Source organism: Nicotiana tomentosiformis, chromosome 8 (assembly GCF_000390325.3).
Source record: "Nicotiana tomentosiformis chromosome 8, ASM39032v3, whole genome shotgun sequence".
Taxonomy (NCBI): Eukaryota; Viridiplantae; Streptophyta; class Magnoliopsida; order Solanales; family Solanaceae; genus Nicotiana; species Nicotiana tomentosiformis.
In genome coordinates, this window is record NC_090819.1 from 84,587,684 (window position 1) to 84,604,634 (window position 16,951).

At 39.8% G+C, this 16,951-nt stretch overlaps 1 protein-coding gene across 1 annotated transcript; it reads right to left on the reverse strand.

Moving 5' to 3' along the window:
• Nucleotides 1–15,175: 15,175 nt before the first annotated feature.
• Nucleotides 15,176–16,093, reverse strand: LOC138897755 (uncharacterized). The gene is made up of 2 exons (XM_070183766.1): nt 16,021–16,093; nt 15,176–15,858 (listed from the first exon to the last, which is right to left on the reverse strand). Exons 1-2 carry the CDS (start codon nt 16,091–16,093, stop codon nt 15,176–15,178), a joined length of 756 nt encoding a protein of 251 aa, XP_070039867.1.
• Between the last annotated feature and the right edge of the window lie 858 nt (nt 16,094–16,951).

Consider the following 16,951-nt stretch of genomic DNA (forward strand, 5'->3'; position numbering starts at 1 on the left):
ACGTATTGTATTGTGGTTAATTGAAAGGGCCCTTGATTAATCGTGGCTAGTTACCTTGTGTTGCTTGAGAAAGAACACTTGGTTAGATTGTTGTTGAACAACACTACTTTTGGGTAAGTTAAGAGATTAATGACTTGTATTTAAAAGTGGGGTTAGAAATAACGAAGCTTTGGTGGGATAATTCTGAGTTGCATAAATTGTTAACTAGAGTAGTTCGAGAGAATGCTTATAGTAAATTATCGTAATTGATCGAGAGATAATTACGGTAGCCCGGAACTCATAATCCTCATAGAGTATTACGGCGAGATTATAGTTAAGAGTTAAGAATTAATCCAGAAATTAGAAAAATCAATAGCCCTAGATCCTTTTACTCTTGAATTCAACTTTAGTCTTGATTATTGCTAATTTTATTGTCATTTTTCCTTAGCTAAATAAATTCCTCTGATTATTCATAAAACTCTTGAACCGGATTATATTTGCAGCGACCGCTTAGTCCTTTTTACAAGGCATAGTTGGGCGTGATCAGTGCTCCTCCATGCTACGCGAGTAGATCAATATGTCATCAATGAAGACAATGAAAAATGAGTCAATATATGGCTTGAACACCCGATTCATCACGTCCATAAATGCCGCCGGGGCATTGGTCAAGCCGAAGGACATCACCAGAAACTCATAGTGGCCATATCTAGTCAGGAAAGCCGACTTCAGAACATCCGAATCATGAATCTTCAGCTGATGATACCCCGATCTCAAGTCGGTCTTAGAGAACACCCTGGCACCCTGCAACTGGTCAAACAAATCATTAATATGCGGCAACGGGTACTTGTACTTAATGGTAACTTTGTACAACTGGAGGTAATCAATGCACATTAGCATAGTCACATCCTTATTCTTCATGAACAACACCGGTGCACCCCAAGGCGACACACTCGGTCTGACAAACCCCTTTTCTAGAAACTCATCAAGTTCTTCTTTCAACTCCCTCAACTCTTTCAGAGCCATGCAGTACGGTGGAATAGAGATAGGCTGGGTACCTGGAGCCAAATCAAAATAGAAATCGATATCACGATCTGGTGGCATGCCTGGTAGATCTGAAGGAAACACATAGGAGAACTCCTGCACCGCGAGCACTTAATCAATCATCGGAGTCTCAGCAACAGTATCCCAAACATAAGCTAGAAAAGCCAAACAACCCTTCTCGACCATGTGTCGATACTTCAAGAAAGAGATAACACGACTAGATGCACTGATCTCAAAGTCGGTCATATCGAGCAACAGAAGATACGCTCTAGTCTCATAACCACACAAAGTCACGATACAGGACAGGTAAATCCAATCCACAATAACAGAATCGCCCACTGGCATGGACACAAATACAGGAGTACCCAAGGACTCACGAGGAACACCCAGAAAATGAGCAAATAGAGATGAAACATATGAATACGTAGACCCTGGATCAAATAGTATCGCAGACAAAAATAATATATGTGATCATGACATCTGAGCCTACTGTATTTGGTCTGGTTGGAAAGGCATAAAACCTAGCTGGAGCGCCACCTGACTTGCCTCCACCTCTAGGGAGGCCCCTACCCACCTGCCCTCCGCCTCTGGTGGCTGGACGGCAGCACGTGCGGTAATCATAGGCTTATGACCCTGCTGTACTGCCTTGCCCCGAAGCCTGGGGCACAATCTCCTCACATGACCAAGATCCCCGCACTCGAAACAACCTCTCGATGCGGAAGATAACTGACCCTGAATCTGGCTCTGGGGACTTGAACTCTCACAAGAGGAAACCTGAATAGCCGGTGGACGGTAGGAGCTCTCTGGAATGGCGCTGAAATAGGGACGCACTGGAGCACCACGAGAAGGCGGCGGTGCTGGATACATGGGCCTGCTAGACTGGCCCCTCACAATCTGACCTCTGACCCCAGACGAAGCACTACTGAACCCTCCAGAATATCAAAACCGCTTGTCCCTCGGTGTCTGCTCTCTACCCTGCTAACGAATACCCTCGATCCTTTGAGCTATCTCCACAACCTGCTCGTAAGGAGTCCTCATCTCAACTTCTCAAGCCATAGTGACCTGGATACCATAGTGCCAACCTGCAATAAACCTCCGCACTCTCTCTATATCAATGGTGAGTATTATAAGTTCATGGTGAGACAACTCTGAGAATCTCTCCTCATAGTCGGTCACAGACATTTGTCCCTGTTGGAGCCGCTCGAACTGACCCGGTAACTCTTCCCTTTGAGAGAGTGGGATATTTCTCTCCAGAAAAAGATGTGTGAACTGGTCCCAAGTCAAGGGAGGAGAACCTGCTGGTCTGCTGAGAAGATAGGGCTGCCGACATCTACGGGCCCTGCCCTCCAGTTGAAAAGTGGTAAAGTCCATCCCGTGGGACTCCAATATCCTCATTTTGTGCAGTATGTCCCTACAATGATAAATAAAGTCCTGGGGTCCTCATGTCGCTCACCGCTAAATCCAGGAGAATATAGCCTGGTCCATTTATCCAATAGCTTCTGCGGCTTACCGATCGCGCTGGTCTGGGCTCTGGTATAGCCGCTGCAACTGGCTGAGCTGCACCCACGAGTAGTGCACCCAGGGTCTGATATACGGTAGTTGCAAGCCCTGGAGCCTGAGCGGTACGGGTCTATGCTCCCCCTCCCGCCTGAGATGTGGATGGATCTGCTGGAAATAAACCAGCTTGCGTCATAGAATCGATGAACCGCAGGCCCATGACCTCCTGAAATCTTGGTGCGGATATGAAATCTGCTAGGGCCGGCTCAGCTGTAGGTACCTGGCCCTGCTCGTCAATAACAGGATCCTTCATTGGATCCACTGGTGGCACAACTGGAGCAACTCTAGGACGCCCCATTCTCTGGTAGGAGCTGGAGCCCTCCCTCGGCCTCTAACAACAGGGGGAGAGGCTCCTCCACGGCCGGGTACATCTGCCGCATGTGTTCTCACCATCTGTGAGAGAATAAGATAAAGATACTTAGCACAACATCGACTGCACGATAGGAGATGAAGAAAGAGAAGTTTCCTAACACCCTATAGCCTCTCAAAGATAAGTACGGACGTCTCCGCACTGATTTGCAAGACTCTATTAAGCATGCTCATGACTTATGAGACCTACGTGAACCTAGTGCTCTGATACCAAATTATCACGACCCAATTTTTCCTATAGGCCGTAATGGCGCCCAACAATGCCGCTGGACAAGCCAACAGTGAACTAGACATGTATTTGTTCTTTTTAATAATTTCAAAGTAGTTGATTTTTTTTATTTATTGAGAAAGTAATTAGTGAAAAATTATAGTAAAGTAAAGCATAAACCGATGAGAGAATAAATATAGTGAATCTAATACTCAAAATCATAAAGTGTCTACTAGAATGTTCCCAAAATTCGGTGTCATAAGTATATGAGCAACTAGTAGAATATACAAAACTACATATGCTACTGTACGGAATAATATAGACAGAAGATAAATACAAAAGAGAGACTGTGAGTGCTGCATAATGGACATAGAGAGCATCTCAACTATGCCTCGGGGTAGCGTTGCAGAAGTGCAGTAGCGTTGCAGAAGTGCAGAAGTGCAGAAATGGACATAGAGAGCATCTCAACTATGCACCTGCCTCAGATCCTGCACGATTAGTGCAGAAGTGTAGCGTGAGTACATAAACAACATGTACCCAGTAAGTATCTAGCCTAACTTCGAAGAAGTAGTGACGAGGGGTCGACATCGTCACTTACTATGGGCCAATAAATAAAGTACAAAAATCCTAAATCGGCATGGAATATATCAATAATAATAATAACACAATATCAAACAGAAAATAAGTGATTCTTTAACAAAAAATCAATTTAAAATCTCCAAGTAGCACATAATAACTTCAACAAATACGGTCCATCAAGTAAATTATAATTTCTCAAGTCATGAAGGTAATATCAAGTGTAATCGGACTCCGATCATTATCACGCACGATTTATGCCGAGGTCGTACTGCCCGATCTAGAATAGTGTGTACACTTCTAGGGTCGACTGGCACGAATCATAGATGCATCCGTTATACTACCGAGGCGTTCGGCCCGCTCCACGAGAAGAGAGAATACTCTACGAATATCCGATTTAACGGTTATCACAAGACTAATACACAAGGAGGCACAATTTCTATCAACGGTCAAGTAACTCGCCAAAACCTAAAGTGAGTGAAGTTTGGTCTTTTACCAATCCTTTATCAAGATTCAATATAATTTAAGCACTTAAATTAACAAGTAGAGTGCAAACAATACAAGTATTTAATAATAGGGTCCTAAAACTACCCGGACTTAAACATGATTTGTAGCTACGTAGGGACTCTCGTCACTTCGTGTGTGTGTAGCACCCACAATTAGAAGCAAATAGTAATTGAAAACACCTATGGCGTAAATTCCTTCTTACAAGATTAGGCAAGAGACTTACCTCATCCCAAAGCTCACTTTCCGGCCCACAAATTCACTCTAAAGCCTCAAATTGGTACCGAACAATCCGAAGCTAGCCAAATATTATATAAATTAATCAATATACACTCACAAGTTCATAATTTAGCTATTAGAGTATTACCCAACCTAAATTGAAAGATTCCTAAAATTCACCCCCGGGCCTACGTGCCCGGATTCTGAAAACCTTTAAAGATAATTGTTGCCCATGACCTCCCGAACTCAAATATATAATTTATTTCAATTTCCACCACCAAAACCATGATCAAATCCTAATTTTACCTAAACCCTAGTTTCTTCACAAAATCCCATTAATTTCACAATTTTTCTGTGTTAAATCTACCTATGATTAGCGTATTTAGCTAAAGATTGATAGGGATCACTTACCTCTTGATATTGATGAAATCCCTCCACAAAATGCTCTCAAAATCTCCTAAGACTAGGTGGGAAATGAGGAAAATAAAGCTAAGTCCCGTAATAAAAAGCCCTTGCACCAGTCGCAGATGTCGCATTTGCGACATCATGTTCGCAAATGCGACATAACTGCCATGGTCGCAAATGCGACCAAAAACTTTGCAAATACGAAAAGGGGTAGTTCGCAAAAGCAACAGAATCTTCGCAAATATGAAACCCTCAGTGCTTCCGCAACTTCGCAAATGTGAATGGCTCCTCGCAAATGCGAGTTTGCAAATGCGAACAAAACTTCGCATTTGCGAGACCTGCAGCACTAGCCCAGAAAATCAGAAAAACTGAAGTTCTTTCACCACTCCGAACGTGCTCGAAACTCACCTGAGCCCCCGAGGCTCCACACCAAACATCCACACAGGTCTAAAAACTTCTACGAACTCTCTCCCATGATCAAAACACCAAAATAATATCTAGAATCACGAATCGGACGCCAAAACACATGAATTAAATCATGAAACTCAAGAACTTCTAGAAATACTTCTGCACGTCCGATTCCTATCAAATCAACTCGTAATGACGCCAAATTTTGTGTACAAGTCATAAATTACCATACGAAACTATTCCTAGTCTCAGAATCTCAAACAGACCTCGTTAACACCAAAATCTACTCCAAATCAAACTTAAGGGACATGAAAACCTTCAATGTGCCAATTTCCAACATTAAGCGGTAAAATACTCTTGGGTCATCCGAAACCCGATTCGAACACGCGCCCAAGTCCAAAAATATCATACGAACCTATTGGGACCATCAAATTTCGGTTCCGAAATCATTTACTCAAAACATTGACTCAAGTCAAAATTAACTATTATAAGCCACTATTAAGTAACTAAGTGTTCCAATTTCAACCCGAACCCCTTTCAAATCCGAACCAACCATCCCCGCAAGTCATAAAATACTAAAATCACATACGGGGAGTCTTAGAGGAATGGGGATCTAGAAAGCAAAATGACCGATGGGGTCGTTACAATAACTCCTAGATAGGGAACTAGTTATTAAAACACTACATCTATGAATTAAACATAAACTTTAGAATAAACATGAAAACTTGTTTTTCAATCCAAGAATTCTTTAAAAGATGCATTCTATTTCTTGCGTTAAATTAATGATCCCCACACTATTGTCCTCTAACGAGAACAAGTTTATTGAAAAGAACACTATTTATTCGTTGGGAGAGATAGACTATGCTGCCGCCGAAGAAATCACCAAATATCACTAAAGTTTGCAACCCGTTTTGTGGACATCTTGTCCGCGACCCGTTTTGTGTTTTGTTATCTTCTACCTCTGATGATTACATGGTAGTGCCTGGAGATTTATGCTACTTGTATTTCATGGTTAAGGAGCAAACTACATCAAATTATCCTGATTATTACATGGCTAATGAGCAAACTGCCAAACACGCAAGCAAACGGTAGCCAAGTGTAGAAGAGAAAGGTTTCTTATATTGATTCACAAGAATATATACAAGTCAAGTAGTAGACCAAAATCTTAACAATACGGAAAACTAGTCCTAACAAATAGGGGGGAAAAAAAACTCTCCGAGTCCTAAACATACAATATATTTACTATCCATATATACACACGCTTTAATACCCCCCTCAAGTTGGCGCAAGCGAATTACAAATGCCCAACTTGTACAAGAGAGAACAAACTAAGATTTTCCTAATACCTTCATAAAGATATCTGCCAATTGCTCATATGAAGGCGTAAAGCTAGTACAAATGACCCATTGTCAATCTCATCGCGAATGAAATGACAGTCTACTTTAATGTGTTTGATTCTTTCATGAAAGACTGGACTCTTAGCTATGTATGCTACTTGATTGTCATAATAAAGGAGAATAGAGGAACTGCAAGTCACTCCCAAATTAGATAAAATTTCCTTCAACCATTTTACCTCACAAATTGTTATTGCCATAGAATGATATTCAGCCTCTGCAGATGATCGAGAGAGGATATGTTGCTATTTAGTCTTCCAAGGTATGGTTGATCACCTAACGAGAAAAATCAGCATGTGAACGAGCGTCAAGTCAAGTTACACCATCCATAGAGACGTAGATAATATTTGCTTCTCAACAAAATATCTTATCCCGAATTCCCTTTCAAGTAATGAACAACCTGTAGAGTTGCATCCCAATGCTCTTCTTTTGGTTGCTGCATGAATTGAGACAAAATATGAATATTGTAGGACAGTTTTGGGTGAAGAGCATATAAATAAGTCAATATATCAAACGACGATAGTGCTCAAGGTCATCAAGGCTTGTCCATCCGCCAATGCCAGCAAATGGTTTTGTTCTAACGATATTCCCACAGGCTTAGCATCTAATAACCCAACCTCCAAGATAGTATTCAAGGCATACTCAAGAAGATGCCTTCCGAATTTTTGGAGACTTCCACTCCCAAAAAATATTTTAATCTATCCAAATTCTTCATATGAAAGCATTTGCCAAAATATGTTTTGAACTCGCAGATAGCCTCGGGCTCATGCCATATACAATCAGATCATCAACATACACAAGAACATCTACTCGAACTTCACCTTTTTAGAGTAAAATAAAGTAATCACAGTATGAACCCATAGTCCTCGAAGGCAGGTGACAACTTAGCAAACCAACACATCAGCGCTTGCTTTAACCCGCAAAGGGACTTCCGAAGTCTGCACGCTTTTTCTAAACTTGCAAACCGAAACCTATAAGGCAATTTCATGTACATCTCCTCCTAAATAAGCCCATGCATAAAGGAATTATGTATGTCTATTTGATATAACTCCCAATTTGTTACTACAACTAGACATGTGCGAAAAGTCACCATAGTTTCCACTAGAGAAAAGGTTTCATTATAGTTGATCCCCTGTATTTGATGATTTTCGAGAATAATTGGTCGGGCCTTGTATCGCTCAATTCTTCCATTAGAGTTGTACTTTATCTTGTAAATCCACATGCAACCAAGAGCCTTTTTTTATGAGGCAGATCCTATATTACCCATGTTCCGTTGTTCTCTAGTGTATATATTTCTAATCTCATTTCTTCTCTCCACTTTCCATCTTTCATGGCCTTAGAGAAATGAGTTGGTTCATGTGCTGCAATGATTGCTGCAAGGAAAGCCTTTTATTGTACAAAATTTTTATTGCAATTCACATATTATGTTAAAGTGTAAGGCATACCTGAGTGATGCTCTGAAGTGGATGAAGAAAAAGATGGATTCAATTTCTCGATAACACTGGTAACATAGTCACGGAATCGGGCGGCGTGTGTTTTTAGAGGTGTCTGCGTCCCAACTGCTCCTCTATTATTTCATCTTCCTCAATTTCGAGCCCTACCTCCTGGTGAACACTTTTCTTTATCTCGGCTTCATGGTGATCCTCCACGTCAAGCTCGTGTTCACGTCTTGGACCGATTCACTTTCCCTCCTCGCTTCAGACTCCCCATCCTCTCCTAGTTCCTCCACATGTATTTCTTTATTTTCGTTCATGCTAGTGTCATCTGTTGATGAAACAAAAGGGAATTCAGTGATATAGAATTAACATCTCGTGAAACAAGATATTCTTTCTTCTTTGTACCTTGAAACCCTTCTTTCCATAGGGATATCCCACGAAAACACACCTACGACTTCTACTCGAAAAATATCACTTTTTCTCCCTCAACTTCGAGCATAACATAGCGAGCCAAATACGCGAAGATGTCCATACTCAAGCACTCGACCATATAATAATTCATAAGGTGTCTTTCCATGTGAGATTGAAGATGGAGTTCAATTAATCAAGTGACTAACCGTCAAAACACATTCCCCCTAACAATCAATCGTCAAGTCACCTTGAAAGCGCAAGGACTGGGCTACATTCAAGATATGATGATACTTTCTTTCCACTCTCCCATTCTGTCGGGGTATTCTTGTACATGAAGTTTGAAAAATAATCGTACATTCAAGAAAATACTTTCTCATACTTGTCGCTCCTGTGTCGACGATCCAAGACATATAATTTTGCTTACCGGTCATCTTTTCATTTGAACTTATCTGTTGGTTATTCAACATAAAAATCAACGTCTATCACTGGGTCATTGCTCAACCCCAGAGGCCCAGCCTTTTTTACCCCCATCATAGCTGCGGAGATGCCACCTCTTGTGGCATGTGCAGTATTTGTGTGATATGCAGAGCCATGTCTATAGTCTCCATTCATTCCGCCCCTCTAATGTTGTTCTTGTCCTCTACCCCGTCCACCTGATTTACCAGCACCACGTGGTCTATCTCCCCATCATTATGGATACCCAACAATCTAGAAGCAACTTTCTAAATCATGTCTAGTTCGCTTGCAGTAGAAGCACGTATTTCTATCCTTCACTTTATTTCGACCTCTATAGGAGTACATCCCTTGTACAATAAAGTCCATAGCATCGCCAAATTCATTTGTCTCTCGAGCCATCATCTTCACACGTTTATCTTGTACCAACTTCGAGTAAACTCGATACAAAGTTGGCAACAGATCTTAAGCGAGCAAGTTCGACCTTACTGTTCCATACACCGTCTTTCTAACCCCATAAGAAAAAGGTGCACCTTCTCCTCTTTCGTTTTCTTTCCAGATTGCACCTAGATCGCATGTGCCCTTGCCATATATGCAAGTTGGAATTTGATCCAAATTAGTAAGTTCTTCCCAGAATTTTGTCAATTTTCCACATAATTAACTATTGTCATGCCCTTTAGTTTGCACTCTGCAAGATGGGCCTTCACCTTCTATATTCTTGGACCATAAGAGATCGAGAAATGTTCTTTAATACTAGTCCATAAATCTTCAGCAACTGCTATGTGTGGTATAGACGAACGCAAAGTAGGCTCAATAGCATTCTGAATCCAATAAACCAACAACGAGTTGATGGTCCACCAATCTTCAAGATTTGGAGTCTTCTCATCAAGTATCCTGATTGTTCCGTCAATAAATCCAAACTTTTTCCTCGCCCTCAAGGCGGTCCTCATGGACATTGCACATTTATAATAGTTTTCTCCCTTCAGAGCCACCTGCGCTATCAAAATCCTAGGATTGTCATTAGATATTATATCACGAGGAGAAATGGTCTTGTTTGTTTTGTCACCACCACTTCTCTTGCCAGAAGCGGCGATGCATTTACCATTGTCTCCTGCCATTTGTACATCACTCCGAGTTCCTTATGCTTTGGCTCGACCTTGTCTCTTATACCATTCGAAACGCACAAGCAAATGCTGGCCAAGTGTGGAAGATAAAGACTTACCTTCTTCTATTCATTCAAAAGAATATATACAAGTCAAGTAATAAACCCTAGTTTTAACAAATAAGGAAAACTAGTCCTACCAAATATGAAAAACAAAAACTCTCTTAGTCCTAAACATACAATATATTTACTATCCATATATACACACGCTTTAATACAAACTAATGATAAATATTTATTAATGAGTAAAAAGAGAAAGGCACAAAATACATCATGATTACTGTCACGGGCCTGATTTTTATCCGCCAAAACCAGCCTGTGCGGCAGCCAGACCTGACTCCTAACTTCAGCCTTCTCACAACACTTAGCCAGATTACAACAACTTTGGACTTAGAATATTTTTAGGCAGCTTTCAGCGTAGTAAGCTTAGGAATAATTTAGACAACGAATTTAAGTGAAGGCAACAGAAAATAAACAAGAACACAAGGGATCATATACAGGAAACTCTTTTCCCAACTTTGTATTCAACTCAAAAATAAAAAGAAACTCAAACTCAAAGTACAGCCGTGTACAAAAGATCACTCTTGACCTTAAGCATTTTTACTCTTAAAAATAGACTTAGGAACTCTTTTCTTACTCTAACATGTACTCCCACACATTTTTATAAGTATAAGGGTGTTGCATATTTATAGGACATGTGACAACACTTTGCCTTTACACTTGTTGCACTTAGGCTCAAACACTTATCCCACGCAGCCCACTATTTTAACCTAGTGTAGTTAACATTCCCCCACTACTAGGATCATGTTATATCATGCTAATATAATGTAAATATGGAGACAAAAATCTTCTAGCAGTTGCCCGCTAGATTTGAACAAAAGCCAACCGCCGTCATGTGCACAACATTAACCTTGTTACCGCCTTTGACTTGGTCAATCCTAGAATTGAATCAGGTGCCAATGCCTTATTCTCATGTGCATTGCAACCGCATTTAGACCTTGCCAATGCCTACGCACATGGCCATTTGCCGCGCCCCAATGTCATGATAAGTTTGCCTTGCGCGCATGCTTTCATGCACTTAGCCTACCTTTGCCCACTTCGTTTTCTCCTTGCTTTGGCATCAATGCCACATGTCTTGATGCCTTTGCCATTCCATAGTGTCACCCTCACCCCGTATCTCATTGTTAAGCCTTTGCCAAGCTGTCTTGTCTCGCTCAAAACTAAAGGTGTCAAACGAGTGGGCCGGACCGGTCCGGGTCGAGAAAAAAAGTGACCAACCGGTCACCAATCCGAGCCGGGTTACGGGTTCGACAAACTGGGATTAACGGGTCCGGCTCCATCCGGTCAAAAATGGAACCGGAATGGTTCCGGGCCTACCGGTCCGGGTCGGGTTGGATTTGTGTAATTTTTTCTTTCTTTTTATATATTTTGTATAACTAAAGTAAAAATATAAAATAAAAAAATAATCTTATAAAAAGAGTGTTTGAATAAAAGATGCAAGGACTTTAAAATTCTTATATTTGAATATTTCATTAAGAATTTAAGATAATATAAATACAGTGAAGATGAAAAACAATTGAACTTATAATTTGCAAGTTCTTTTTTTATTTCAAACTTGCAAATTAAAGTTTACATTTAGCAACAACTAAATTAATGAAAAAAGAGTAAATTTAAAGTTTAATTATTAAATATAAATTTAGAACTTCAAAGGTTTTGCATTGCCTTAGTAAGTTTCTCATAATCAATATGAACTTCTTGGCCATCTTCTGGAGTGTTAAATGCAGATGGGTGACCATGTGTTAATATATCTCCAAGTTCCTCGTCTTCTGGCTTATCAACATCTTCACGTCTCTGATTTCTTCGTTCCGATCTAATCCAATCTCTGAAATATACTAAAACTTCCAAAGCATTGCATCTCAATGAGTGACGGGTGTCTCCTAGTTGTTGTCTTGCTTTACTAAATGCACTCTCTGATGCAACAGTTGAAATTGGCACATTCAGCACGTCCCGAGCCATAGCGTAAAGAACAGGAAATTGCTTTGCATTCTCATGCCACCATCCCAAAGGTGAAAATTTCTTATTATGAGGCTCTCATTGCTTTTGCAAGTAGAATTGAAGTTCATCAATGTTCCTGCTACTGGTTTGAGTTGAAGGAAACGTAGCCCAAATATATAACCATCAAGACTTTCATCTTCATCCATATTAGGAGATGCAGTAGAAGTAGTACAATGCATAGTGGGATTAACATTGCCTACATTAATAGCATCATCATCAATTATATTTGCATAATAATTATATAATTATTGTAAATAATCATTTAGCTTGTTCATACAACAATATATATCTGGGGTTTCAGTTGGTCCAATCTCCATATAACTATATAAAGCATTGATTAATTTGTGACAATTATACATCTTTATAGAAGGATTTAAAACAGCACCAATTAAGTAAATCGGAGGAATTGGAAAGAAATATTTTTTGAATTTGGCTTGCATTTTTTCAACAACATCCTTATATTTTTCTTTTTTCTTAAATTCAGAGAGTAGAAAAAAAATTTCAGCTATATGAACTAAAGTCATAGTTACAGTAGGGTAATATGCTCACAACGGTAGCTGTATAAAATTTATGTAAAAATTGAACAACATCATTAATGGCCTCCCAAGTATTGGTTGTTAACATACGGTTTGGATCAGTACAATGCGCATTAGCAACTTCAGTTATTGGCAATCTATATTTGTAGCAACATTTTAAAAATAAGTATGTATAATTCTATCTGGTAACAATTTCATCTGGCATGAATCTGGGTTTAAGGTTATGTTCCGTACACTTAGTCTTAAATTCCCTAATTCTAGATTGTCTATTATTTCCTTGAATAACACTCACTGCTCTTCTAACATGAGTAATCTCAGTCAAAAATAAATCAAGGCCACTTTTAACGATTAAATTATAAACATGCCATGCACACCTAACATGAAAATTTTTGTCTAGTGGTAGTTTCAAATGCAGTCTTAATATTTAAATAGCGGCAATATTGTTAGAAGCATTATCAAAAGACATATACAATATTTTTTTTATTAAGATTATAAAATTCAACAATTTCGCAAATAGTAGTACTTATATAAATAACAGTATGACTTTGATCTTCATCATATTTAAAAGCGATAACATGTTTTTGCATACAATAATTATTATCTATCCAATGACATGTAATTGTCAAATAACCATTTCCATTTATAGCATAGCCAATATCAGAAGTTAGAGAAACTCTACAAGGAAGGTGGTCAAACAAATAACGTATGTATGTATGATATTGTCCATGAAGTCTAAAGATATCAGATCTACAAGTACTTCTAGGTATACTTTTAAATAAGGGATTATAAATCCTTTGAATATACATAGTTAGATATGATGAAGAAGCAAAAGAAAAAGGTAGACAACCCAAAGCAATCATTTTTTCTAACTCCTCACGATCCTTCATTTTATCATATTTCATAAGTCCTCCAGTACTAGGGTTTAGAGTTCCTTGATTTTCATCTACATCATAGCCCCATTCTATAGGATGAGTAATTTTTAAATATCTACTAAGTGTTCCAGTCCCCCCCTAAACTTCCTCCAGTATTATGTTTAAAATCATCTTTACAAAGCTTGCATCTAACTCTATCGGAATTCTCTATTTCGTCAAAATATTTTCAAACTTTACTTCTTTTCCTCCGATTAGTAGTCGGGGCCACAGGTGGTCTACTACTAGTGCCACGACCACCACCCCTGCTACCAACTCCAACACTACTAGGTGTAAGTGGTGTCTCATCTTTAATTTCTAATTTATTATCTTCTATATCGAAATATTCCTCTAATTATTCATAATCTATATTATTATTAGATGATGTTTCAGAAACATGTGTAGAGTCATTTAAATTACTACTAGATGTTGAAGTAGTACCTCTTTTTCTATTTCTCCGATTATCCCGATTAGCAACCTTATTACAAACTCTTTTTGCAGCATTAAACATATTGTGAAAATTTAACTACTAATAAAAATTAAATATGCAAATAAAATAGTAAATAAGAGAAAGAGTTGGAGGGAGTGCACCGAATTTTGAAATAAGTTGAACACTTGATGATTTTCGCAACTCCAATGTTACCGCGAAGAAACGTTAATTGTTCAAAGTTCAAACATCAAACTTCAAATAATACGATAAATTAAATTCCAAAAAATGAGAGCCAAATACTTGATTGCAATTTAGATGAAGAATGAGAGAATGACAATTGAGATTTGAGTTTGAGAAATGATAAATGAGTGAAGAAATGAAGAAGAGAGGGGTATATTTATAGTTTTTTAAAGGGCTAAATTAGTAATTACTAAAAGTGTTATTTTTATTAAAAAATTGCCCAAAAAAGGGCCATTCTTGCAATCATTCCGTTGGGCAACGGTCAAATTTGAAGCTAACCGCTGCCAACGGTCAAATTCGATTTTAAAAACAAAAAAAAAATCAAAAATAGCCGTTGAACCAGGCCGGTCCGGTCCGGTTAACCGGTTCAACAGAAAATTTATTACACTAGTTTAGACCGGTCCGGTTAATCAAAATTTTTTTTTATACGGGCCAACCTCCCTAACTCAGCCCACCCGGCCCCCTAACTACCAAATCGGTCCGGGCCGGTCCGGAAACGGGTCAACCCGGCCCATTTGTCACCTTTACTCAAAGCCTTGGCCATCACTTGCTATTTTTCCTTTTGCCTTGGTGCTAGCTCGTGCACCTTAGCTTGGCAACATTCATGCTTACCCATGACAATACTCTTGTTGTCAGGTCAAGCTCAAAGAAGCGGACCCCTAGCAAACTACCCGCAACCTTTGAAACTCGACGTCCTCGTCGAGGTTAACTCAATTTATGAGTCCTAAGAGGTTGACAAGCAAAGCCTTTTGGCCTCATTTCTCATCAGCCACAATTGCATTGACCCCAACCATTTATCTTTCGCTGGTCATTGCCTCCAATGCAGCCCTCTTAACTGCGACAGTCATAGCATTGAACACTGCCTTCTTTGTACAGTCCCTTGCTCAGTGTGGCCCATCACATATGAAACAGCCACTGAATTTGCTGCCCTTCTCCTTCCTCTTTGAAGTTCCAGCCTCTTGCTTTCCCTTCCTCTTGTCTTTATTAGCATTGTTATTCTCACATTTCTTCCACTCCTTTGCATTGTCCTTCTTTCTGTCGTTGGAATTTGAAGTAGAAGTCTCTTCACCCAAGTAAAAATCACCCAATGCACCGGCCGCTGCCACAACACTTGCGAGGTTTTGAATATTCTTCCTAAGCAACTCCAATTGTGCCCACTGTTGTAGCCCGCTCATGAAGTTGTGCAATTTGTCTTCTTCCGACATATTTTTTATGCTTAGCATAAAAAAAGTAAATTCCTTGACATATGCCCTCACTGATCCGGTTTTCCTCAACCTTTTCAGTTTGTCCCTAGAAATCCAAGATGTATTGCTAAGAAGGAACCGATCCTTCAACTCCTTTTTAAGCCACTCCCACGACTCAATCTTTGGTCTGCCCATCCTTTCATCTTCAGCCACACGAGTGCGCCACCACAACTTAGCATCTTCGCTCAAATACATGTTATTCAAGGTTACGTTTTCCTTCTCATTTTGCACACGAATTGCATGAAAGTACTCCTCTATATCCCAAAGAAAATTCTCCAATTCACGTGCACTCCTTCCACCACCAAATGCCTTAGGTTCAGGAACTTTTACATTGAGACGATCAGTACCACATTAAGGAGCATCCTCGCCCACAACACGTCGTAGCACCACTGCCTCACTTTTAAAATCCGCATTCTCTTGTCTTAGCCTTGCCAATTACGTCTCAAGGTAGGGAAGCCTTGTCACGAGGGTCTGAAATTCGTCACCTTCAAGGACATTTCCAATCAATGCCTCTAGTTTCGCTAGCCTTTCCCCCAGTTCATTATTACCACCGGCCATGTTTTCGAACAAGACAACAAAATCTGCCACTGCCTATCGTGTCTCTGTCACGAACCTGCTCCGCTCTAATACCTGTTGTCACCAGCCGGATTTTCTCCCCCAAAACCAGCATGTGCGGCAGCCAGGCCTTACGCCCAACTTCAACCTTCTCACAACACATAGCCAAGTTACAGCAACTTTGGACTTAGAATATTTTTAGGCAGCTTTCAACATAGTAAGCTTAGGAATGATTTAGGCAACGAATTTAAGTGAAGGCAACAGAAAATAAACAAGAAAACAAGGCACAATATACAGAAAACTCTTTTCCCAACTTTGTATTTAACTCGAGCATATAAAGAAACTCAAACTCAAAATACAGCCGTGTACAAAAGATCACTCTGGACCTTAGACATTTTCACTCTTGAAAACAGACTTAAGAACTCTTTCCTAACTCTAACATGTACTCCCACATATTTTTACAAGCATAAGGGTGTTGCACATTTATAGAGTATGTGACAGCCCTTTGCCTTTACATTTGTTGCACTTAGGCTCAAGCACTTGTTCCACACAGCCCACTATTTTAGCCTAGTGTAGTTGATATCCCCCAACTACTAGGATCATGTTAGATCATGCTAATATAATGTAAACATGGCTACAAAAACGTTCTAGCAACTTCTCGCTAGATTTGAACAAAAGCCAACCGTTGTTATGTGCACAACATGTGCCTTATTACCGCCTTTGACTTTGTCAATGCTGGAACTTGCTGCCCATGTGCATGTCTTGTCTTGAATCAGGCGTCAATGCCTTGTTCTCAGGTGCATTTCAGCCGCATTTAGCCCTTGCTAATGCCTACGCACATGGTCCTTTGCCGGGACCCAA